Here is a 25,398-nt window from a genome sequence, read left to right as displayed (position 1 = left end):
AATTCCCCTTTGAGAGTATTTGTTGTGGTAGTACTACTACTATGAATTGCTTTCAATGTTTTCCCATAATATTATAAAACCAGACAAAAGTTGTTGTTGATTTCTGTTTTTGTTAATGTCAACTTTTTTTTAAACCTGTGACAACAGCTCTATAACTCACTCTGTCCTTCTGTTGGTCTGTCTGTCGGTTAGTCGGTCTGACCGTCTGTCTGTCTGTCTGTCAAAAAAATTGTCAAAAAAATTGTCAAAAAACCGGACATTTCCGAGAGGGAGACAGCGCTGACATTGCAAGCGGCCGCAACCGGCTCTCATCACAAAAACAACTGCCCTGCAAACATTACCGCCCTGGTAGTCCCCCTTGCTATGGTCTGCCTTTGTTTATTGCGTACTCAGGAGTGTCAACTTTCTTGACATGACATGACATCGCAAGATCGCCAAAGGATTTTTTTCAGGGGTAGACAAATCAGCCCCATTTTATCAAAGGGAAGGTGCAGGTGGAGATAATTCAAGGGAAGACAACTCTGTCTTACCTACCCGGTTTCATTCTAGAATGGCACCCCTGTACTTGCGCAGGGTTAGAATTCCAACCTGGACCCGGTCCATTCTAGAATGAAACCGGATTCTAAGTTCGCGCAGAACATATATATAACCCAGATATCTCTCTTTTCATGATTGTGTGTATATGCGTGTATGTATCATAACTTGTGTTTCATTTATGTGACCCAATACAGTGGAGGGAACTTATAATTGGACTTGTTGCTTGTTCCACAATGATATAATAGCGCATTTGCATTCATTCACAACACGCAAACTCACATGTAAGCACGCATGCACACGCACATACACACACACACACACACACACACACACACACACACACACACACTCACACTCACTCACTCACTCACTCACTCACTCACTCACTCACTCACTCAATCTGCGACGAAGAAAATAAATCAGTATAAAATTACAACATTTCAATGAAGTGAACAGATTGTAGATGTCTGGTATGGAATTGAAAGACTGTTCTTTATCCAATGTAAAAGCAACAGGCAATACATCTGATGATATACATGCTTCTTAACACCGGACGGAGGGCTTCTTATGTATCCTTCGACACTTACAAAGATTTACACATGTTCAGCCATGTCTTTGACGTCACGGTCATGTGACTAGTTTCCGCGACACTGCCCGCCACGGTAGTTTGGGTCGTATTCTGCCAAAAAAAAAATCAAAAGAAAAGATAAAACAAAAATAAAACTAGAAAGAAATAATGAAAAAAATAGTAAACTCCAAATCAACAATATCAAAATGTTTGTCAGAACAGATGTATTTGAATTATAAGCCTATGTACACATAAGGGGGACACAAGTCATGCTTACTCGATGTTGACGGAATACAAACTGGAATTTAAGTCGCAGAGGCAGACTGAGTGAAAAGTGTAACATATTGAAAAACAATAGAAACGAATAAGGGAAACTTACTGCAAAAGCCACAGGTCTTTCTGCAGTTGTTGGCGAACGATTCGCTCTGACCACATCTCCAGGACTGTCTGGCGCAGCGAGCAGCGATGGTACTGTCTTCACACGTCACTGAAATCACATGTTGAGTTCCCGATAAAATGTTAGGAAGGAAAGGCTTAAATTCAAATGCATAATTGCCAGAATATACAGGTATGCGTACGATGGTAGGCATGTTAACATTGCCTGCCTGGATTCAGAACACATGCGCTCGCTCTCTCTCTCTCTCTCTCTCTCTCTCTCTCTCTCTCTCTCTCTCTCTCTCTCTCTCTCTCTCTCTCTCTCTCTCTCTCTCTCTCTCTCTCTCTCTCTCTCTCTCTCTCTCTCTCTCTCTTCTCTCACACACACACACACACACACACACACACACACACACACACACACACACACACACACACACACACACACACACACAAAGAGAAAGAGCAAGAGAGACTCAGTCAGACAGGGACAGTTAGACAGACAGACGGACAGCGAGAAGCAGGATAAGTAACCACAATTACAAATACATGCACAAAATGTCATGAAAATTCGATTTTGTCAAGTTGTGAGACATGGATACGCGAAGAATCCAGGCATTCGAAACCTAGTGCCTGAGGAAACTGCTCCGAATACCATACACAGAGTACAAGACTAACGACTAAGTTCGGAGCTTGGTTAAGAGCATCGTGGGCCCTAAAGGACCTGGCAAACGTTGGAGGTTGGTGTGGTTCGGCCACGTCACGAAGCATGCCATTCTCTCAAAAACCATCCTACCAGGTCCTGTCGAAGGAGGACGCAGACGTGGGATTCAACGCAAGAGCTGGTCCGACAACGTGAAAGAATGGACACAAATGAGCTTCCCTGACCTCATGTCGACGGCCCCAGACAGAACAGCCTGGAGAAGCGTTTCTATTTCTGCCCCTCGACGACTATTCCAGTCAGGGGACTGGTGATGAGGGTATCGTTGTTATACGTAATCGACACAACATTTTAGTCCAGAGAATAACGGTAGTTTTCAAAGCACTCACAAGAACAATCCAGCCCTCCGCAGTTGACGGGACAAGCGCATTTACACGCGGTGCTATCGAAGACCCCTCCGTTACGACATCCGGTGAGCGAGCAGCCATGACAGTTTTTCCCGTTGAAGGAAGACTTGCACGCACACTGCCTCCCCGTCTGACGATCGTCCAGACATTTGCATGTGCATCTCCTCGTGTCCAAGATTGCACCGTTGTGACAGACGAGACCACAGGTGTGTTCGCACCTCAATCCTGCACAGAAGAAATCATAAAATCCAAAATCAGAAAGACTTGCCAACGTTCCAAAATTCATTGATCAGTAGTCGACTTCGCCGACATTTTGCAAGCGAGTAGCAACACGACCTTGAGATAAGTTCAGTACCTGTTTCATGAGTGTTTGTTTGTCTGTCTACTTCAAAGACTGTGTCGACGTACTAGTAAATGATTATAAGGTTTGGTTTTGTCAATAATAAACGTTCCAATAACTTACCATTCTTGTTTGTTTGATTCAGGATAAATCAACAACAGTCATGAGGATGAAAGTCATTCCAATGCTTGTTACTCTCAGGTGTGAGCTAGGAGCTCGATTCGACATAACTCCCACTTACTCTTGCAACACACAGTCATGTCTTCTATACTTAGATCGCTTTCTTTCTTTGCTTGGTGTTTAACGTCGTTTTCAACCATTCAAGGTTATATCGCGACGGAGTTAGATCGCTTACGTCCCCTTGTTTCGCCAATAGTGAGAGTATAAAAAGTGCTCCGTTTTTACCGCTAAAATATGTAAGCCTACAAATTGTTATCGGACTGGCTTCGTCGATTAGTACGTATTGAACAACCAAAACCATCTATCCAGAAAAAGAAAAGAAGAAATCGAGATAAATAGTTCAAACAAAGATAAGATCCTGTTGAGATAGTTGAGATACTTCCTGCACAAGAGTCGAAATGTTATTTATGAAACTATTTGACTGCGGGCGACATGGCATACGCCTCTATCCAATTATGATTCTTTCTTTCGTAGCATCGCGAGTGACTGATACATCTGGATATCACAGTCGCATCTTAGAATAACTCATTTACCATTACACTGATTCACATAGACAGGCAGACCTCAGTCATGATGTCATATTAAACGAACTTTAATTAAGCCACTCGTGGTTAACAGTGACGTAACCGTAAGCCACATCGGACATCGCTCGCTGTCAGGATCAGGGTTGGGGTGCACGAAGCGAAAGTGGGTGCCACCAAAACGGGAGAGAACAAACCGCGGGGTCTGATTCGTTGAAATCACAACAAATCTCAATTTCAACCAATCGAAGACCGCGGCTGACTCCCACCCGGTTGGTAACTTTCTCGTGCATCACCGCCCTGGCTTCACGCACCTAATGTTGATGGCGTACTTACCGTAGAAACCCTTTGGACAGCTACAGCCTCCGGCCAAAGGGGAGCCACCATTCTCACAGATGGGTGGTGCTTGATCTAAAGAAATCAACGTTTTGAAATTAAACTGGATACAAAGGGCTGGGATGGGTGAGGGGAGGAGAAGGAGGGGGAGGGGGAAACAGGAAGAGTGAGAGACAGACAGACAGAAACAGTGAGAGAGAGAGAATGAGAGAGAGAGAGAATGAAACTGGATACAAAGGGCTGGGATGGGTGAGGGGAGGGGGAGGGGGGAACAGGAAGAGGGAGAGAGACAGACAGAAAGTGAGAGAGAGAGAGAGAGAGAGAGAGAGAGAGAGAGAGAGAATGAAACTGGATACAAAGGGCTGGGATGGGTGAGGGGAGGAGAAGGAGGGGGAGGGGGAAACAGAAACAGGAAGAGGGAGAGAGAGACAGACAGAAACAGTGAGAGAGAGAGTAAGAGAGAATGAAACTGGATACAAAGGGCTGGGATGGGTGAGGGGAGGAGAAGGAGGGGAAGGGGGGAACAGGAAGAGGGAGAGAGAGACAGACAGAAACAGTGAGAGAGAGAGTAAGAGAGAGAGAATGAAACTGGATACAAAGGACTGGGATGGGTGAGGGGAGGAGAAGGAGGGGGAGGGGGGAACAGAAACAGGAAGAGAGAGAGAGAGACAGACAGAAACAGTGAGAGAGAGAGAGTGAGAGAGAGAGAATGAAACTGGATACAAAGGGCTGGGATGGGTGAGGGGAGGAGAAGGAGGGGAAGGGGGGAACAGAAACAGGAAGAGGGAGAGAGAGACAGACAGAAAAAGAGAAAAGGAGAGTGAGAGAGAGAAAGTTAGAAAGAGAGAGAAAGAGACAGACAGGGACAGACAAAAAACACCGAGAGAGAACAGAGGGAGAGAGAGAACAGAGGGAGAGAGAGAACAGAGGGAGAGAGAGAACAGAGGGAGAGAGAGAACAGAGGGAGAGAGAGAACAGAGGGAGAGAGAGAACAGAGGGAGAGAGAGAAAGAGATAGAGAGAAAATGAGAGAGCGACGAATATAAGATAGACAGCCAGATAGAGTGAAGACGTGGCAGTTCTTTGTTTCTTAGCTTGTTTTGTTGTTGTTTTTTTATTCAAGAAATATACAGCGGAAAAGAACTGTTTACCATCATGAGGTGTAAACCGGAACAACGCTCGCTTAAACTCCGCCCTCTTGTTTTTGTGGATCTGAAAATGACCCCCCAAAAAATGTAATATCACTCGTGAATACGTGTACTTTTTCGTTCCGAATTAAGATAACTGTGATTTGTACCTTTTAGCTCTTAACCAACTTGCAGGGGGAATGCCACATACCATAATAGTCTATGGACCATTTCGAAGCTGGGTTGGGAGAGGGGAGGAAGAGATAGCAGACTCTCTGTTTCAGCGCACCGCTATAGACGCGTTAAGATTTTCTAAATGGTCGCTAGACTAATAAAGATACGTGTTGTTGAATTGGGTTGAAACGTTGCCGTTATTTGTTCCGTATTCTTCGTTCACGTGAGTACATTAGTGTTTGGCTTTAAAGAGTGTTATAAACATAATTACCGTGATGTTGACCGGCTGGTCAAGCGGACCGGAGGCAGAGAGAGTCTGCAGGTCTTTGTCGTAGAACCAGAAGGTTCCGGCAAAGTTGAGGGGCATCTGGAGGCCGATGGTTGAGTAACCCGTCTTCCTTTTCTTTGACACTATGGGCTGTTGATTCGCCACGTCCTTCGTCCACATTTCTGTTAAAATATCAACAAAATACGCACAAACGCAGGTACAGGGTGACCCCCCCCCCTCCCCCCACAACAATTTTGTTTTAATTCCACGTACTAAAGTGCTAATAATTCCTACTTTGTGAAATTGTCATCCCACGTCTCAGGCAAATGTACACCAAATATGAAGTAATTCGCTGCACAAAACTGGGAGCATTTAAGAGGGTGGCATTTTTGGGGGGTCACCCTGTATGAATGCACACGAGCACGCATTCAAGCAAGCAAGTACACACACACACACACACACACACACACACACACACACACACACACAAAACACACACACACATGCACTCTCTTTCTATCTCGCTTACACACACACACACTACTACTACTACTACTACTACTACTACTACTACTACTACTACTACTACAGACACGCAGCCCCCCCCCCCCCCCCCCTCACACACACACGTTTGCCGTTTGCAAACACGCACGCACGACGCACGCAACAAATGACATACATCGCACCACACACTTTCGATTTACATGCTAAAGACCGTCGGCAGGTGAATATTTGACTGATGTTTTCATGTTGACCTTTTGGGCTCTTAAGGGTCAAATCTATCTTCACATCAAAGAGTTTTGCGAAGTTACAAAACAACGAACAGCTGATTATTAACTCACAACTCTGGTCTTATATATGCCACTATTTCTCATGTGGTAGTCCGGCAATTATACTTGATTCCACATGATCTCTTTAAAAGTTGTGAGATGTACATTTAGTGTCTAACTCTATACTGACTTACCAATGCTGACGTCACGTTGAAGGTCACCAGGATGACCAATTAGGATATCCATTGCTCCCACAGGTAAAATTGTCAATGTGTGTCGTTCACCTGAGGGTAAACACAGACACAGTGAGCAATATCAGTCTCAAAACATGTTTCAACCCTGATACAATGTTGCAAAATGTGTGCACAAAATAGAGAATACAAGGAGATATGGCTGTATTTGTCAACATGCTTTCATGTACAAATATAAATAAAACCAGAAGAAATTAAAAAAATATATAACATGCACCAACTTGCATAAATACTTTCATAAGGACATACGTATATATCGATACACAAAAATGCTGCCGCATCTTCAATATAAATGTTCAGGGGTTGAATAAACACGTGAACCGGTGTGTGGTTTGCGCGTGGTAAATAGCCATTCAAGTGATCTGTGTCATTTAATGTTGCACACACACACACACACACACACACACACACACACACACACACACACACACACGCAACGAGAACTCACCTGCCCCTAACGGTCCCTGAAATTCTCCATGCTGACAGGTGTCTCCAGTCCCCCCACACACACCACACGCATCTTTCACCTGTCCTCCTCCCTCTCCCGTAGAGTTACCATCACACCCAAATTCCTGAAATTAAAATATAAATGTATGTTTTTCACGCTTGAAGATAAAAAAATAACATTGATGATAGCTAGTATCACTTTTTCATCGGTCCTTCTCACAAGAGCTCACGGACATGTACCCCAAAACGTGTATGTATGATGCAATGTAAGCAGACAGACTTGCCTACAATAGCAAGATCTAGATGTTGCACTTTTCAGCACGTGTACGGGAACATGTACGGGTAACGTCATCAAATCTAGTTTTTACGTCACGCGTTTGCCAAGATCTGCAGTCTTGGTGGGAGCAAAACAACGCATGCATTTGGAACATTGGAGAAAAAAGTGAGTCACGGTTGACGCAATATCTACACGTACACGTACAGGTCTTTGCTACACGTTCGATCATCTAGAACACTGTAATAAGAGAAAGAATACAATTACGTAACATGATTACAAGTCACACTATTCACGACTTGCAGAACCCAGTGACACAGTATAATTAGCAGGCCCAAGCCGAAGGTGAAGGCCATACGCTGTATCAGTAATGGGGGAGCAGGGGTGGGGGGGTGGGTGGGCGCGAACTTCCGGTAAGAAAATACGCGGAGGAGACACGTGAAAATGTTATTGTTTCTATCCCTACAAAGTGGATTGAAAGCAGATAAGCGCTGAGAAACCCTGAATGCCGTAACCCAGCTGCAGCCTCTCTCTCAACAAATACAAAACTCAAGTGAAATGTGTTCACACAAAATTGGCACATAATTATGCTAAACCATCTGGGAAATAAATGTAACACGTGTTCTTGGCCGTGTTGTCATCTGACAGTTTAAGAGACAATCCTGTCGGTAAAAACTGCTCTGCACATGATCTCATCCTCGGCGAGGAGTTTACACGGGGCAAGATCATCCCGCTACTTGGAAAGATACCAAAACTCAACACCCAGACTGCTTTTTGTGCAAAGTGGGAGTTTTTAAATGAATTAATTTCTGAGATTGACACTCGTATCAGGTACGACATACGCACAAGGGCCTAGCCAGATCGGCAGTCAGACACCAAGGATTGTGCATTTGATACTTAAGAGCTTACCATGCATCGTCCGTCCACGCAGTATCTGCTGATGCCTTTTAACTGGTCGTCAAAAGAGCTGCCGAGACCGGCACATGTGACTCCATTTGGTATGACGTAAGCAGCATGGCTGACACGTTTCGAGTCTTTCATGCGACAGCGCACCGTGCACGCATTGACAGCTGGAACCAAGATACCCATAATTTAACATTCAACAGTCCCCACCGACCTCTACATAGAGCCAGTTGAGGGTCAGAGGGACCCCCGGTCTTAGCCGATTTTTAGGAGATCCCCTCAGCCGAACTTTAAATAGTCCTGAACGTGCGCAGTGGCGTCGTGGATAAGACGTCTGCCTCCTAATCGGGAGGTCGTGAGTTCAAATCCCGGCCGCGGTCGCCTGGTGGGTTAAGGGTGGAGATTTTTACGATCTCCAAGGTCAACTTCTGTGCAGACCTGCTAGTGCCTTATCCCCCTTCGTGTTTACACGCAAGCACAAGCACAAGCACACGGAAAAGATCCTGTAATCCATGTCAGAGTTCGAAGGGTTATAGAAACACGAAAATACCCAGCATGCTTCCCCCGAAAGCGGCGTATGGCTGCCTAAATGGCGGGGTAAAAACGGTCATGCACGTAAAAGCCGAGGGAGTTTCAGCCCATGAACGAAACAAACAAACTGATATTTAGGAGGTCCCAGGACCACTTCAGCAGAGCGTTGGAGGTTCCCGAGCCCAGGAGGACGTTTGGACGTTCTGCGGGATTTACACACAGGCGTTATTTGTAATATCGGTAAGATTTACTCCGTAAATACTCGTCCGTACAGACCTGGCAGAAAATGATTCCCTCCTTGGAAATCTAGCCAGGTTTACGTTCTTGTCTATTTTGTATGGGAACTAGAATACGAACTAGAACAGTCTTGAATTTAGTGCGTCCCGAGGCCCGCTCTTTTCACGTCTGATGCGTTCCGTGACCCCCTTCAAGAATGTCTAGTACAGTACCTTTTGTTTGTGCAGGTACGCGCCATTTGGGGAGCCCTGCATTATGCGTCATGAATTAAAACAAGTCCGACAAAAAGGTTTGATATAATATATATTATAGGATTTAGGAGAGCACCAAACGAAAACCGATTCTTACCGTCTTGCCGCTTAGCAGAAATAACTCCCTCTCCGCTATAGTTTGTGTGTTCATTTCCCTGAGACGGCCCATGGTCATGCCTGAACGCGCATATTTCTTCCGCTAGTTTCGTCATGTTCACCCCATCGCTGTTAGGCTGGAAAGATGAAAATAATATAATATTTGAAGAAATAGAGTATAATAACATAAATGAAAATTAGATTTAAATTAAATGCACAATCCCTCTCGTGAAAACTAACCGTTCCGTTCATCATATCAGATCTGCCCATTCTTCTATATGGGATACAACCATCATTCAATTTGGTTACCAATCAAACATCAACACCCTGACCACTTGCTGAGGTGAGCCGGAATTTTGTGATTAGTAAGTTTCGTAACATGCTACTGGCAACTTTTACAATATTAATTCCCATAAACATATCCCAAAGTGCAATAAGTTCTCATTTTCTTTTACGGATCTGAAGTTTACAACAAGCACTACTATATTTGGGTACAAAAAGCACACTTCAAAAACATAACTTGAGTTTCAACATGTTTGTACGTTTTTGATGTCTCAACTTTTGGCACTGAGTCATATATCTTCTTGAAGACTTACCAGCAGAGACTGAGAACACAGCTGGGCCTTTTGCAATAATCCTTGGCAGTACGCGCCACAATGTGGTCTGAAAACACAGCAGGCGATTGTTATTAGTGCGTGAGGAGCACCAGTCCCAATCTCAGTCTCAAAATCTTCCGAACATGATTACAAAATGTTTAGATGTGTTTATCGATTTTGACGAATAAAATTGGATTGGATTGGATTGGATAAGATTTACAGTCCAGTGAGGTTACCCTCATGGAAATTCGGGCTGCTTTCTCCCCGGGGAAAGCGAGCTGCCATACATACGGCGCTACCCATATTTTTTATTTTTTTCCTGCATGCGTGTATTCATGTTTCCTGAGACTTAATGCCGTGTGAGATGGACTGATAACATGCAAAACAGGCCTGAATTCACACATGTGACCACCAGGGCACGGGCCGTGAGACCGAGGATAAATGACCGTTCTTATTACTAGGCTTATTAGTACTTCTCTTTGATTTCTGAGAAAAGCAAACCACCTTAATTTACAAATGAAACCACCAGGGCAAGTTTCGAAAAGCCATGAGGCGACGGCTTTTTGTCACCGTCCTGTTCCTCGACATTCCTTTAACTTACCGATTCCCCTGACGAGTGATGCAAGTAAACATATTCCTCTTCATAGGCTTACTTCACTTTGATTTCTGGAATACGTTGCAAAACGATGTCCAAGCAGACTTACTTGGGGTTGTCGCATGTTCGGGTGGCCACCCTGAAAGAAGCAGTGCCTGGTAGCTGGCCGGACTGGCAGTCAGAGAAAGATGACCAGTGTGACCACTGTCCGTCCTGTATGTTTGCGTTGACCTTGAAGATCTGACCGTACGATGTTTCGTTGACCGGAAGGCACCTTTGACCCCACTCTGCGCACAGCTGCAAGGAAAAGTTGAACAATAGAAATCTTACTCAACAACTGCAAGATCATCCTCATAAACAACAACCACCACCAAAACAAGATCATCCTCATAAACAACAACCACCACCAAAACAAGATCATCCTCATAAACAACAACCACCACCAAAACAAGTAAAGTGTAAAACAGAAATAACAAATGTTTGTCGTCATCGTTGAAAATAACACACCGAGCACATGAGAATAAATAAATAAATGGTTAAGATTAACACACACACACACACACACACACACACACACACGCGCGCGCGCGCGCGCACGCACGCACGCAAACTCACTCACACACAGACATACACACACTCTCACACACACACACACACACACACACACACACACACACACACACACACAGTGTGACACACACACACACACATCAATAATCTATTACTAAATCAACACACACAAATTCAGGAACCTTAAGCTTGGCGCTTGTAGGTTTTCTACGCTACCATTGAATTATCACAGCAGGCTTCTTTGAGATCACATGACCCGCAAACCTGCACCAGATCATTGTATTGGTACATGTTTATAAGTGTCATGTACATAATGAGCGCTTCTGGGGTGATAACGCGAGACAACTCCTGTGATCTTGCCGCGAGGTGGCGCCAGTTACCAGCCGAAAGAAAGAAAGGCCATAACCTCACCAGAACCGATCATTGTCTGTTTACCGTATAATATACACGACTTACACACGAACTGTTACCAAACCGATATGCTATTTGGGACCAATGCTAGTGGGTTTTTTCCTTTCTCGTGAGACTCACACACAAAATACTACCACTTACCCTCCCAGGAGCGCAGGAAGTGCCAGGGGCCGCCTTGTCTGTGCGTACCGTGCCGTTGCTGACTTTACTCGGGTCGTTCGCCACGCACCGGTACGTCTTGCAAAGCTTCTCAAACAAACATGAACACGCACTAATGGGCAGAATATACCTGCGCAGTTTCAGCGGCACAGACGACGCACTGCCTATTATTTATGCCGCGATAGGGATTATAACGAGTACTTGGCCTGTTTTCCTTTTATGCAACGTTTAGCGGGCAAGGATAATGTGCAGTGCGTCGTCTGTCCTGCTGAAGTTACTAAGGCCTGGCTGCCACGAAGAACTGCTAGGTGTCTTGATGCATTGTCATGGCGATCTATGGTCAAGCAGGTTTATAAATCAAATATAACTCTACTGCGTTGGCAGTGAAAACAGCAACTAACTTGTGCATGCGTGTGTCGTGCTCACGTGCATGCTGACGCGTGTGCGTGCACGCGCGTGAGACTCTGCGTCTGTAATGGGCAGAATATACCTGCGCAGAGTCAGCGGCACAGACGACGCACTGCATATTATTTATGCTGCGTTGGGGAGTTTGACAAGAACTTGGCCTGTTTTCCTTTCACGCAACGTGTAGCGGGCTGGTATAATCTGCGACGCGTCGTCGGTCCTGCTGAAGTTACATAGGTGAGCGACATGCACCAACATTAATTCTTCTTAAGTGTGTGTGTGTGTGTGTGTGTGTGTGTGTGTGTGTGTGTGTGTGTGTGTGTGTGTGTGTGTGTGTGTGTGTGTGTGCGTGCGTGTGTGTGTGTATGTGTGTATGTGTGTTTATTTGTGTGTGTGTGTGTGTGTGTGTGTGTGTGTGTGTGTGTGTGTGTGTGTCAGTGTAGTTGTGCGTGTGTGTAGTTGTGTGTCTGTCTGTCTGCCTGCCTTAGGTATGTCTGTCTGTCTGTCTGTATGTGCTCGAAACCAACCCGATTATCTCCCACTTTAATTCTCCATCCTCTATCTCCAACAACAAAATAAACCAAAACAACATGAGAATTGTGTCATGCCATCAATCAATGCATACTAAACATTCCTAGCGTTCTTGTTCCTAAACAACCCACGAAGCAGCCAGATTATTGATTTTTGGTAACTGTCCAAGTGTCTTTCCTGACCCTTATCTCTTGTAAAAGCCTGATCAGACCTGACATGGTAAGTCGAACTGTTTTCTCGAGAAGGACTGTGCCGTTAACTTACCGATTCCCCGGACGAGAAATGCAGGTAAACATATTCCGCTCCATATCTGAACTGACACTGGCCGTCAAATCCCAACTGTTCCCCTGTAAAGAGACTTACAATTATGATAAAGGCAAAGTAAGCGTGGAAGTGGTTTTCTTACTCATGTCAACAGCGCTCAAAAACAGAAAGAAATTAACCAATAAACATACACAGACAGAAAGGCAAACAGGCACTCTCGAAAACACAATCCACGCACCCACAGCAGCACTGAGCAGCAGCAGCAGCATCAACAATCATCATCGTCATCATCATCATCATCCTCATCATCATCATCATCATCATCAATCATCATCATCATCATCATCATCATCAATCATCATCATCATCATCATCATCATCATCATCATCATCTTCATCTTCCTCATTACTATCATCGTCGTCGTCATCGTTTAAAGTACTGTAAGCCAACAATTTCACATTTTACCTGGAGTTAAGAGCTCTGTGTGTTGATCAAACGAGGAATTGTAGTGTTCCATGAACAGGCATTTCTTATTTCTGCGTATACAAAAACAATAACTCATAACTCATAACTCATAACTCATAACATTTTATTGATCCAACAAAGGAAATTAAATTGGTCATCAGCACATATAGGTCATTAATTAATAATTATAAAAGAATAAGAGAAGAAAATTCATAAAACCCATGATAACAAAAAAAATATCTAAAGTAATATATGTACAACTACAATACCTTTTTTACTTGCACACATGACACACCGACACACCAACACACATGCATACATACCTACATACATACCTACATACATACATAAATACATACATACATACATACATACATACATACATACATTCCATGTTAAAGTGTAGTTAAGAACATCACAGTAAGTATATCATTGTTTGGATTAACAGATAAGTTTTTATGTAAATGATGATAACAACAATCCATAATTAACGCTATTGCACTACCAAAAGAAGAGACCAACCAAACACATAAAACCAATCCCAGTAATCATCATCAGTTATCACAGGTATCACAGTAGATTAGCCATCAGGTAGACTCAATTGGGCAAAGTATAGTGTCAACACCATCACAACAGTGCTAAAGCTCATTAATATCACAGCACTAGTTATGATCAAAGGTCAAACAGTCATCAAACCAAATTAAATCTATCATTAAGAGGTACATTTAAAAGGCATCACTGATAGTCTGTGGCCAGGACAATGGCTCGGTTGCTGTTAAAATATCTCACAGCTGCAGGAAGAAAAGAACGCCGAAAACGCTCCGTTCGACACCTAGGCATGAGAAACCGAGCGTTCCGTGTGATGCGGAGATCCATCAGTGCGTCGTGGAGGGGATGCCCTAGGTCGAGCAGAATAGCTCTGGACTTACTGGCAAGCCTTCTTTCAACAAGGACTTCAAGGGTGTCAAGGCTCTGGCCTACAGTAGAACTCGCTTTCTTTATCAGCCTGTTCAGCCTGCCAGTGTCCCTTGCAGTGGCATTCCCTCCCCAACACACTGATGCAAACACCATCACACTGCACACCATACTCTGATAAAACATGTACAGCATCTTGTTACACACATGAAATGATCTCAGCTTGCGCAGGAAAAACAATCTTGACTGCGTCTTCTTAAAAACAGCATCAACATGATTAAACCAGCTTAGCTTGTTATCTAGAACTACACCTAAATACTTGTACTCGCTGACTATCTCAATCGCATCACCTTTGATGGCTACAGGATGGACAGTGTCTTTCTTTTTGCGAAAATCAAAAATATGAACAATATATATTAATGAACAAAACATGAATAAACTATTATGATAGAATGATCAACATTAACACGACATGAACTTGGTCGAAACATTAACATGAACAAAACATAAAAATGAACAAAGCATGAATATGATAGAATCATCAACATTAACGCGACATGAACTTGGTCGAAACATTAACATGAACAAAACATAATAAATGAACAAAACATGAATATGATAGAATCATCAACATTATCAACACGACATGAACTTGGTCGAAACATTAACATGAACAAAACATAAAAAATGAACAAAACATGAATATGATAGAATCATCAACATTAACGCGACATGAACTTGGTCGAAACATTAACATGAACAAAACATGAAAATGAACAAAACATGAATATGATAGAATCATCAACATTCACACAACATGAACATGGTCAAAACATCAACATGAACACAAATCAAAGCAGCTCAAGCTCAAAAGGCTGGAAGGAACGCTCCACGTGACCGTTTCGATGAGGGTTGGGAGGGGGATAGTTGGGGGGGGGAGATTTGGGGATAGGGGGGAGGGGGGAATGGGTGCTTAAAGTAATTATCCCAGAAACCGGATAAAGGTTCAAGATACCATTGCTTCCCGTATAAACGAACATAAAAACTACCACAGAAATGTCTGGGAGTTTACGTGGGACAAGCACCCTTCCACATAGACAATATTTGACGAGGGTCAACCAAACTGGGGTCAAGTCGGCAGATTAACAAACCCTTGAAGTGTGCAACGTTTCAAAGCACTAGCTTCCAAAACTGAACACCTGAGCTAATGTCAACGTTAAGTTTTTTTATGAATCGAATACGACCCCGATGTGTCCCCAAACTTTGACGAGGGTCAACAAAAATGGGGGTCAAGTTGGGACATCATCAAACCCTAGCAGTGTGCAAGGTTTCAAAGGTTCTAGCTTCAAAAACACCGAGATAGCTTCAACGAAGTTAAACTTTATGAATCGAACATGACCCCGCTGTGACCTAAAACCAAAATATGCCGAGGGCCAACCAAACTTGGATCATGCCGGGACATCACCGAACCCCAGAAGTATGCAAAGTTTCAAAACTCTAGCGTTACAAACATCCGAGATAATCTCAACGTTAAGTTTTTGTCCACGAACTGCCAGCCGTCTAAATAGACGGACACTGATGAATACTAAGACTCATCGATTACTCAGGTGAGTCAAGAAGACTTCGTGAAGTCGACTTTGGGTTCAATTAGGATCGCCTTCGTGGAAGCATAACAGATGAACGAAAACCCAAAGAAACTCACGGAAACATTCTGTCGAACGTTGCCTTGTAGCAGGCCCGAGCGTAGTTGAACCTGCCGCCCATGAAGCCAGGGTGGTCGCTGTGGTCCGCTTGGCACGCGGTGTCCTTCTCGTGCCCCAGACCCAAACTGCACGTGCAACCAGCATCATGAGTGTGTAGATCATTTGAGATACCTGGGTACTTGGTGTTTCGTAACTTTCGTTGAGAGGCTTCTATGTTTTTATCAATCGGTTTTTAGTGGGCCGACCATTATTCTTTTTTTTTCAAATATAGTATTTTTTTAGAAGGCATATCAATTATTATGTCTGCATAAAAGCGACTACAGCCTAGGTCCCACTACCACGAATATTTTGGCGAACCACAACGAGCTACCACGAGTTTGCCACAACGATGTTTGCCATGAATGATTGCGAAAAATCGGCCGAACAAGAACGAAATAATACGACCCACAACGACAACGACGATTTTCTTTAAGAATCCCAAATCGTTGTAGTTCGCCGTCAAAATTCGTTACAGTGGGACCAACTGTCCAAGACTGAGATCATGGAGCATTGTATACGAACCACAACTGAGAGCGGCGATAGCAAGAACGACGCAGTACGACGCACAAAGAACAAGAAGGAACAAGAAATTCCTCCGAGGTAGGAAAAACACCCCCGTCCTTAGCATTCTCACTGCCACCAACTGAGCAGGCACTGCTAACAAGTGTGGTTATTTCCCTTTGACCATTAATATGTCCCTCTATAAGTCCTTGTAGAATCTTAATCCACCAATAACTCCCTAACCGTGTGTTTGACTGGTCCCAATTTTTGTAAGGACCGTCTCAGGAATGTATAGAACCTGTTCACCAAGTTTGGTGACGATCGGTCCGTTCATTCTTGAGATCTATATGCGAACACAAACACACAAACAAACAAACAAACAAACAAACACATCGATCGAATCCGATACACACCCCTATACCGGGGGTGTAATTACAACGAATAAACAACGACATACAACGAATGTCATCAACTCGTTGTGGCGCTACGACTGTTTTGAACATTTGGAAACAGTCGTTGCGACTCCACGATCTCTGCCGATCTCTGCGATGCACAACGATTTTTTTGCCGAACAAGAAACGAGGTAATACGAACCACAACGACCTCGGCGATTTTCTCCACGAATCCCAAATTGTTGTAGTTCGCCGTCAAAATTCGTCACAGTGGGACCTAGGCTTACATTTCAAAGCAAAAACTCCCCTCCATGAAGCCTCATGCACTACCTGGTGACCAGGAGAAATTAAGCAGACGCCCGTCGTTTGCATGTGTAAAATATGTGTTGGAAAGTAATTTAATAATAATAATAATAATAATAATAATAATAATAATAATAATAATAATAATAATAAGGCCACACACACAAAATAGTCTGTTTACGGGATTTTTTTCTTTTTTTCCCCCAAAAAACATATTTTTAAGTTATTTTGCCAAAAAAACAAAGATTTTTTTTCCCCAAATGCCAAAAAAAAGTCTAGGGTCGCGCGAAAAAATAGGGTCGGTCGGGATACCGTAAACAGACTATTTTTATTTTGGGCCTAATAATAATAATAACTGGACATTTTTAAGTGCCTAACCTATGGCTCTAGGCCCTTTACAAAAGAACATAATTATACAGAATAGAACAATTAAATGTACAACCTACATAAGACAATTAACCATACGGACAAAAATCACCACATGTACATGAATGTTCACACAATATTTATATATGCTATATACACACATACCCAGCGAACACTTTCAACAATCATGCCAGCTTTGTGGGAGAGGAGTACGCGCAGAAATGGAATGAAAAAGACATTAGGCCGGGTTGGTGTAATATATTATATGAAAAAGAAAGTTTGCAACTGTTGTTTGAAAGAGCTGAGAGAGGTGCAGTGTCTGACAGAGAAAGGAAGAGAGTTCCATCAATTTACTGACGATGATATAGCTGGCTGTGAGGCCTTGTCGAGACATTATTTAAAATTATATTTAAACCAGTTCTACAAATGTCGTGGACACGTCCAGGACATTTTGTTTTGTAAAACATAAGATTATTTGGCAATGAACTTATGTATATTGTCCATGTACTGTGGTTAACATGCTGTACACACCTGTGTCCCAGTTCGTGCAGCTCTGTGTTAAACTTGAGGCCTGTGGGCATGACGGCAGAGCAGCGGAACGATTTTCGACACACTGCACTGACGAAGGACACTCCGACCTTGCCCCGTGGAATAGCTCTGTGAAATACACAAACGTATTACTTCAAGCGCTAGGTAATAGGAACGTTTATTATTAACAAAACAAAATGTTACACTAGTACGTCGATCCACAGTTCTTTGAAATAGACAGACAGACAGACACTTATGAAACAGATAATGAACCTGTCTCAAGATCGTGTGGCTACTCGCTTGCAAAATGCCGGCGAAATAATGTCTTAAATCATAACCTCACTGATGACATACAACGATACAGCGCTGTCCTTAGTTCCGTTCTCATACTTTGCTTGGGCATGCAATGCAACGATTTGTCGGCGTCAAAGTGCACTCTCAGTGCGTGTACGTAATATACTTACTTGGTCAGCACTGTGACATGATCGACCATCAAGGACTTTGTGCCTTTACAGATGCGTCCCATGCGGCCTCCGAGTGTTGCCGTGCTTTCGTTGTTGTACCAGTCCTGTATATATTTCAGTGAACAAAAACTGTTAATATTATTTCATTATTACAGACTAGAAGAAGTAGAGCCGAATACCCGGCTGTGCCGGTTACCCGGCGTACGCGATTGACGCCACACGAAGGAAGGGAGATAAACGCGCAAAACACTGAAGAAGATAAGGAAGAGTTACTGGGAATGGATGTAGAGAAAAACCATAAAAACCAAAATCGGTTCAGCGCTGCGCGCTGAGAGCACGTGTTGAAAATTTTCATCGACCAGATTGTGTCCGGGGTCTACCTGAATATGCCCACTAAATTTGAAGCAGATCCATCGAGAACTTTGGCCGTGCATCGCGAAATGACAGACAGACACACACACTTACACACACACACACACACACACACACACACACAGACACACACACTTACACACACACACACACACACACACACACACACGCACACACACACACACACACACACACACACACAAGCCGTATATAGATATAGATGTCTTGGTGAGCCTGTCCTGCATATTCGAGTAAACAAAAACGTTTGTGTACGATTTAATATTTAAATACGACTGCCTTCACATGTAAACGATCCTGCCAAAGAACACGAGGCTTTTACATTGAATAAGAACATCCTTCCACAAGGACATACACCAGACTCCATCAACCTGGCTACTTTCTCAGTGTACACCGTAGGGATTTTGTTGTGGTGGTTTTTCTACTGATTTATTTTTTCAGACTGACCTTAGTCTTTGTTAGGAAACTAATTCTGCAAATGTGTTTCTTTACACAAAAAGCAGCCGGTCTGTTGATTTTAGTTGGGAGGGGGGAGGGGGGTGGGGTGGTGTGTCTAATTGACACGGGGAAGTAAGCGCTCTAATTATAGACAAGATGATGCAATGCGGAACCAGTCTGAGAGAATAAGAAGAATTGTATTAAGGCAACATCAACAAAATAGTCTGTTTACGGTAACATAGACCAAAAAAATAGGGTCGGTAGGTCGGGATATTTTTTTTCCCCCAAAAATCATATTTGTACGTTATTTTGCTAAAAAAAACCAATTTTTTTTCCCCAAATGCCAAAAAAAAGTCTAGGGTCGCGCGAAAAAAATAGGGTCGTTCGGGTTACCGTAAACAGACTTTTTTTTTTTTTTTTGCCTAAACAAACATATTTCATCCTCGTTGCCAACTTATTTATTGCTCTTTCTGCAAGCCAGCCTGACGCTCCCGTACACAGACAAGCACAAGAACACATTTTTGGTTTTAACCGGATAGAGTGAATAAATCAAGACTGTGCTTTTACGAACAAACGCACCAATAGTAAACACAAACATCGTTTATATGATTGCCTCCGTAATGTTACTTAGAAAGAATCATAACAAAGGTCTCGAGCACGGTAATTCTATCGGTGATTTTCCAGTCAGGTCTTAAGTTTGATTGGTTATTGGTAAAACTTGTGTATCGTCTCTTCAGCGGGCGGGGATGTAGCTCAGTCGGTAGCGCGCTGGATTTGTATCCAGTTGGCCGCTGTCAGCGTGAGTTCGTCCCCACGTTTGGCGAGAGATTTATTTCTCAGAGTCAACTTTGTGTGCAGACTCTCCTCGGTGTCCAAAACACCACCGTGTGTACACGCAAGCACAAGACCAAGAGCGCACGAAAAAGATCCTGTAATCCATGTCAGAGTTCGGTGGGTTATTGAAACACGAAAATACCCAGCATGCTTCCTCCGAAAGCGGCGTATGGCTGCCTAAATGGCGGGGTAAAAACGGTCATCATACACGTACAATTCCACTCGTGCAAACCACGAGTGCACGTGGGAGTTTCAGTCCACGAACGCAGAAGAAGAAGAAGAAGAAGAAGAAGTCTCTTCAGCTTGTATTGATATTCGAGACCGATGCAAGTTTCTTTTCTTTCTCAGTACGTACGCCTACGTATGAGGAGTCTGAGAGCACCACCGTACGGAGGGATTCTGCGGGCAACGCAGCAAAAAGAAAGAGGGACATTTTTCTCGGACTCTCGCGGTAGATGCCAGACATTTTTTTTTTTTTTAATGTTTTTTTTTTTTTACCCCCTCAACGCCCAGTTGACCACAAAGGGCCATATCAAGGCGGTGCTGCTTTGACATATATAACGTGCGACACACACAAGACAGAAGTCGCAGCACAGGCTTCATGTCTCACCCAGTCACATTATTCTGAAACCGGACCAACCAGTCCTAGCACTAACTACATAATGCCAGACGCCAGGCGGAGCAGCCACTAGATTGCCAATTTTAAAGTCTTAGGTATGACCCAGCCGGGGTTCGAACCCACGACCTCCCGATCACGGCCGGGCGGACGCCTTACCACTAGGCCAACCGTGCCGGTATGCCAGACAGTAACACTTGGTCTCATGACTGCTTGGTTGTTTAGTGGGTGTGGAACGTGAGCTTACCGGATTTTCCTTCCAGACCTCCAGCACAACCACCCTGATCGTGATGTTCCATCCTAACTTGGGGTCTGACAGCACGGAGGCGATCTGTCAACACAAAACTGACGTGTTGAAGAAGTAATACATGTACGTGTCCATATTATTATTTCCTCAATACGTGAAGGCCAAGACGTCAAGTGTGCGTCATAGCACGTGCATCCTGTATGATACGGTAACTAGCCGGTTAATTTCTACACACTCGGACACACACACGCACGCGGGCACGCACGTACGCACGCACACACACGCACGTACGCACGCACGCACGCACGCACGTACGCACGCACGCACGCACACAAACACACACACACACACACACACACGCGCGCGCGCGCGCATACACACTTGCACACACATCCACCTCCAAACGCTCTTTCTCTCTCTCTCTCTCTCTCTCTCTCTCTCTCTCTCTCTCTCTCCCCCCTCTCTCTCTCCCTCTCTCTCTCTCCCTCCCTCTCTCTCTCTCCCTCTCTCTCCCTCTCTCTCCCTCTCTCTCTCTCTCTCTCTCCCTTCCCCACCTCACCACCACCCCCGCCTTCACTCGCCCATGCTCTAACCCTCTCTCCAATACTCACACCGCTCCATTTCAATAAGGCCAGCTTGATAAACCAATGCGTCTCGTTGGGAAAACCAAACTTGTCCACCAGCGCCTGTTGGTAGAATGTGTCTAGATAAACCGCTTCCTCAATGATGACATGCTTGTCCTCGGAAGCGTTCCTCACCGGGGGCATCCAGATCGTGTTGTTCGCACTACGCTGCCTTCTAGCTGTAAAGCCAAACAAAGCACGGATAAAGATAAAAATCTTAAAAATAGAAGAAGAAGAACTACGACAGCATAATAAAGACAAAAAAGAAAAACACGAGCGAGGAGGAGAAGCAGATGAGAAGATTATTATGTTCAAAGGTTCATTTTTCTTTCGATTTTCAAGGGTCGAGTTGGAGACAAGAGGTCATAAGACACTTTGTAAATCTTAATAACTTTGTTAAAGCTAAAAGAGATTGATAATAACTAGATACAAAAACAAAAAGACCGCGCTGTTGAAGGAGAAAAGGTAGAAACATTGAAATGAACTCGGAAGAGTGAGGAGTAAACGACACAAGCATTTAAACCTACATCCTCGATAATTAACGTCATTATCCTGCCCGATCTCCTCAATGTTTCCAGGAAGGACTGGATAAGCATCGGCTTTCCCAAACGCGTCTGCATCCCATGCCCGTTTATGAACGGAGTGGTTCTGCTTGAAGTCACGCAACTTCTCCAGCTCCGTCCACGTGACCAGGACACGCACGAGATCTGCGGAGCGTCGTTTCTTTGCAGCGACCTCTCGCGGCAGAAGATGCATTTCATACTGATGCGTGTTCGTCTGAACGGTTCCCATCTGAAGGAACAGCAAACAATGTGAACGTAAAAGATATAGCCTTGAAGACGCCATTTTGGAGAAGTGTTCTAGCAAATTTAACGTAATGACCTCAAGGAACATTCGCTGTACCGTCATTTAGACACAAGTGCAATAATAAACTCGAAAATGCTCCCTAACTATGCTAAGTATTTATATCAATGTAAAGAGGAAAACGGAGTATTAGGAGCAGCCAGGAGGGGTGGCACGATTGTACATTTACGTGTATGGTCGGTATTTTGTTACCCTCTCCATATTAGGCGGCCATGCATCGTTATCAGGGTGTGGGGTGGAGTGGGCTGGTAGGGGGGGGGTCTTATAAACTGTTTTGGTGCTCAGTTCACCACAGCGTAGGTAGGTCGGCAAAAGTGAATTCTACAAGCTATATCTCAAACCGCATCACTAGTTCGCCACTGAAAGCATGTCTCACCACTTCGCCGTCACACAGCGACAAAGCCGCGTGGCCAACGGCGTCCTCTGTCGGCCCCGTGAAGAAACAGTCCAAAGGAATCACGTGACTAATGACAACGCCACCTGGCAGTCGCTCCGTCACCTTCGTACCGGAAGTGACGACATTGCGACGCTTGAGGTGCATGTGGACCTGGTCGCCCGTGTCCATGCGCAATGAGAAGCGACGACTGGATGACGATGGGTTTGTAACGTGACTCATGACGTCACGCTTCGTCAGCCTGCGTGGCGGGGGGAAAAAATTGTTGAAGCAAAATTGGCGGGTCGACTTTGAATTCACGATTTTAATTTTAAGGGAATGTCAAACGATGATTTAAAAACTTCTAATATTGTAAATGTATTTTGAATTTGCGACACACGAAGAACAGAGATGTGTGAGTAAGCATGCAATGTAAAACATGTTTCGGTCTGTTAATTGATAGACTCCGTCGGGTTTGTATTGGTTGTGAAAGAGGGAATACCCTTATTTTTCATCTGACAAATGTGACCCTCCACCACGGAATGAGTCGCATGTCACCTTTGCATGATTTTCCTATTTTTACATTTTCATAACGAGACGGATTGTTATGCTCTATTCAGTGGTGAAACCCGTTTTTAGAAAAGAGCGAAAACTGTTTGAGTTATAAGCCTGTGACTAAGGTGACCCACACACTGTTACCAGACACTCGCCAGACTTAATATATTAAGCCTAGCGCAGAACCGCGCGAGATGACATGCGACTCATTTCGTGGTGGAGGGTCACAAATAAAATTACACGTGCTACTGTCAAAGTGTTTCCGACGCACCCCGCGATAGTGATTTGCCACAATATGTTTTGTCCAAGAAAAAAGCAAGGGTATTCACTTGTTTGAGACCCATATATACAAACCTGACAGAGTTATGTTCGGAATTCGTCTGTTAACACGCCGGATAACTAGTTACATCGTGTTTTGTTGGCATAACACAAAAGTTACGGTCTGCAAACGTTTTCTTTCTTGACAAAGACAACAAGACGTCTTGATAACTATAATAAAGACGTGACCTTCGGGTATCTGTAAACCAGAAGAAAACAAAAGCATATTCTTAACAATCTTGTAATCTGAAAAACAAATTAGAGCAAGCCATGTGTGCAACTTCAAAATAAATTGGGAGCAGTATTGAAAATTGAATATATTAAACGACCATCTACGGTATATCTAGCTGATATAAAGCGATGGCTTCCTCAATGCTGATTGCTCCCTGTCGTGTTCATCTTCACTGCTTATTTTCAGCCAAATCTCTGAGAGGCGGGCCATGGCAAGAATTCACGTATCTCCGACCGCTCCCCCCCCCCCCCCCCCCGCCTCTCTCTCTCTCTCTCTCTCTCTCTCTCTCTCTCTCTCTCTCTATATATAGATATTAATATATATATATATATATATTAATATCTATATATATATACGACTAGTGTCTGTGTGTCTGTGTGTCTGTGTGTCTGTGTATCTGTCTGTGCGCGATGCACGGCCAAAGTTCTCGATGGATCTGCTTCAAATTTGGTGGGCATATTCAGGTAGACCCGGGACACGACACAACCTGGTCGATATTTCAACACGTGCTCTCAGCGCGCAGCGCGGAACCAATTTTGGTTCCACCTCAGCTATTTTGGTTCCACCTCAGCTACCCGGGCCCCCATACCGACACACCATAGCCGCTACACCACATCACAACGCCAAAGTTCTCGGTGGATCTTTTTCAAATTTGGACACCGTATTCAGCTACACCCCGGACACAATATCATCGATGAGATATTTCAACACGTGCTCTCAGCGCGCAGCGCTGAACTCATTTTCGTTTTTGTGTTCATTTCACCATTATAAGTAACTCTTCCTTATCTTCTCCAGTGTTTGGCGTTTATCTCCCTTCCTTCGTGTGGCTTTCCCGTTCAGTTCTAAGTTACTATTACTATTTTTAGAATGTCACTGCGCTGTCCACTGCGCTGTCCAGAACGCTTCCCTTGCACCCGTAAGTTGTTCTTACTGTCAAAGTGAAAAGGTCGAATCAATTTATAGCCACGCGAAAAATACACTCTCACCTATCTCTATATATTTATAGATACAGATATGCATATACATATACGGCTTCTCTGTGTGTGTGGGTGTTTGTGTGTGTGTGTGGGCAAAAACCTGTGTATTGTAGAGTTCTGTTTGTGATGTGGTCTAGCGGCTTTTGTCTGTCTGTATGTTCTGGCATGTGAGAAGCCACAGCAGATAATATAGGGCCAAGAAATAAGCTCTAAAATTCTCAATCCCGTTTGACAGGACTTCGGCTTCAAAGGTGATTGTGGTGAACCGCCACGCTGTCTGTCTCTGTCTCGCGCCGTTCACCCCAAATTCCCGTTTCTGAGTAACTATTTTTAGAATGTCACTGCGCTGTCCAGAACGCTTCCCTTGCACCCGTAAGTTGTTCTTACTGTCAAAGTGAAAAGGTCGAATCAATTTATAGCCACGCGAAAAATACACTCTCACCTATCTCTATATATTTATAGATATAGAT

The 25,398-nt window shown here is 43.9% G+C and overlaps 1 protein-coding gene across 1 annotated transcript in view; it reads right to left on the bottom strand.

Moving 5' to 3' along the window:
• Positions 1 to 980: 980 nt before the first annotated feature.
• LOC138978475 (A disintegrin and metalloproteinase with thrombospondin motifs 14-like) overlaps positions 981 to 25,398 on the bottom strand; it is a 33,881-nt gene continuing 9,463 nt past the window's right edge. The window contains exons 5-26 of the mRNA XM_070351216.1: positions 22,850 to 23,108; positions 22,137 to 22,401; positions 21,598 to 21,788; positions 20,987 to 21,070; positions 18,462 to 18,565; positions 18,001 to 18,126; positions 15,868 to 15,993; positions 13,251 to 13,321; positions 12,785 to 12,867; positions 11,567 to 11,671; positions 10,554 to 10,741; positions 9,850 to 9,916; positions 9,255 to 9,390; positions 8,145 to 8,305; positions 6,963 to 7,086; positions 6,458 to 6,547; positions 5,497 to 5,675; positions 5,076 to 5,136; positions 3,926 to 4,000; positions 2,531 to 2,773; positions 1,485 to 1,592; positions 981 to 1,216 (exon numbers count right to left, since the gene is read on the bottom strand). Of these exons, the coding sequence (XP_070207317.1) occupies positions 1,173 to 1,216; positions 1,485 to 1,592; positions 2,531 to 2,773; positions 3,926 to 4,000; positions 5,076 to 5,136; positions 5,497 to 5,675; positions 6,458 to 6,547; positions 6,963 to 7,086; positions 8,145 to 8,305; positions 9,255 to 9,390; positions 9,850 to 9,916; positions 10,554 to 10,741; positions 11,567 to 11,671; positions 12,785 to 12,867; positions 13,251 to 13,321; positions 15,868 to 15,993; positions 18,001 to 18,126; positions 18,462 to 18,565; positions 20,987 to 21,070; positions 21,598 to 21,788; positions 22,137 to 22,401; positions 22,850 to 23,108 (2,890 nt within the window). The 3' untranslated portion in view covers positions 981 to 1,172. The remainder of the gene's footprint in view (positions 1,217 to 1,484; positions 1,593 to 2,530; positions 2,774 to 3,925; positions 4,001 to 5,075; positions 5,137 to 5,496; positions 5,676 to 6,457; positions 6,548 to 6,962; positions 7,087 to 8,144; positions 8,306 to 9,254; positions 9,391 to 9,849; positions 9,917 to 10,553; positions 10,742 to 11,566; positions 11,672 to 12,784; positions 12,868 to 13,250; positions 13,322 to 15,867; positions 15,994 to 18,000; positions 18,127 to 18,461; positions 18,566 to 20,986; positions 21,071 to 21,597; positions 21,789 to 22,136; positions 22,402 to 22,849; positions 23,109 to 25,398) is intronic.

Source organism: Littorina saxatilis, linkage group LG10 (assembly GCF_037325665.1).
Source record: "Littorina saxatilis isolate snail1 linkage group LG10, US_GU_Lsax_2.0, whole genome shotgun sequence".
In the NCBI taxonomy this organism is placed as follows: Eukaryota; Metazoa; Mollusca; class Gastropoda; order Littorinimorpha; family Littorinidae; genus Littorina; species Littorina saxatilis.
This window is presented reverse-complemented; position numbering and strand designations above follow the sequence as displayed.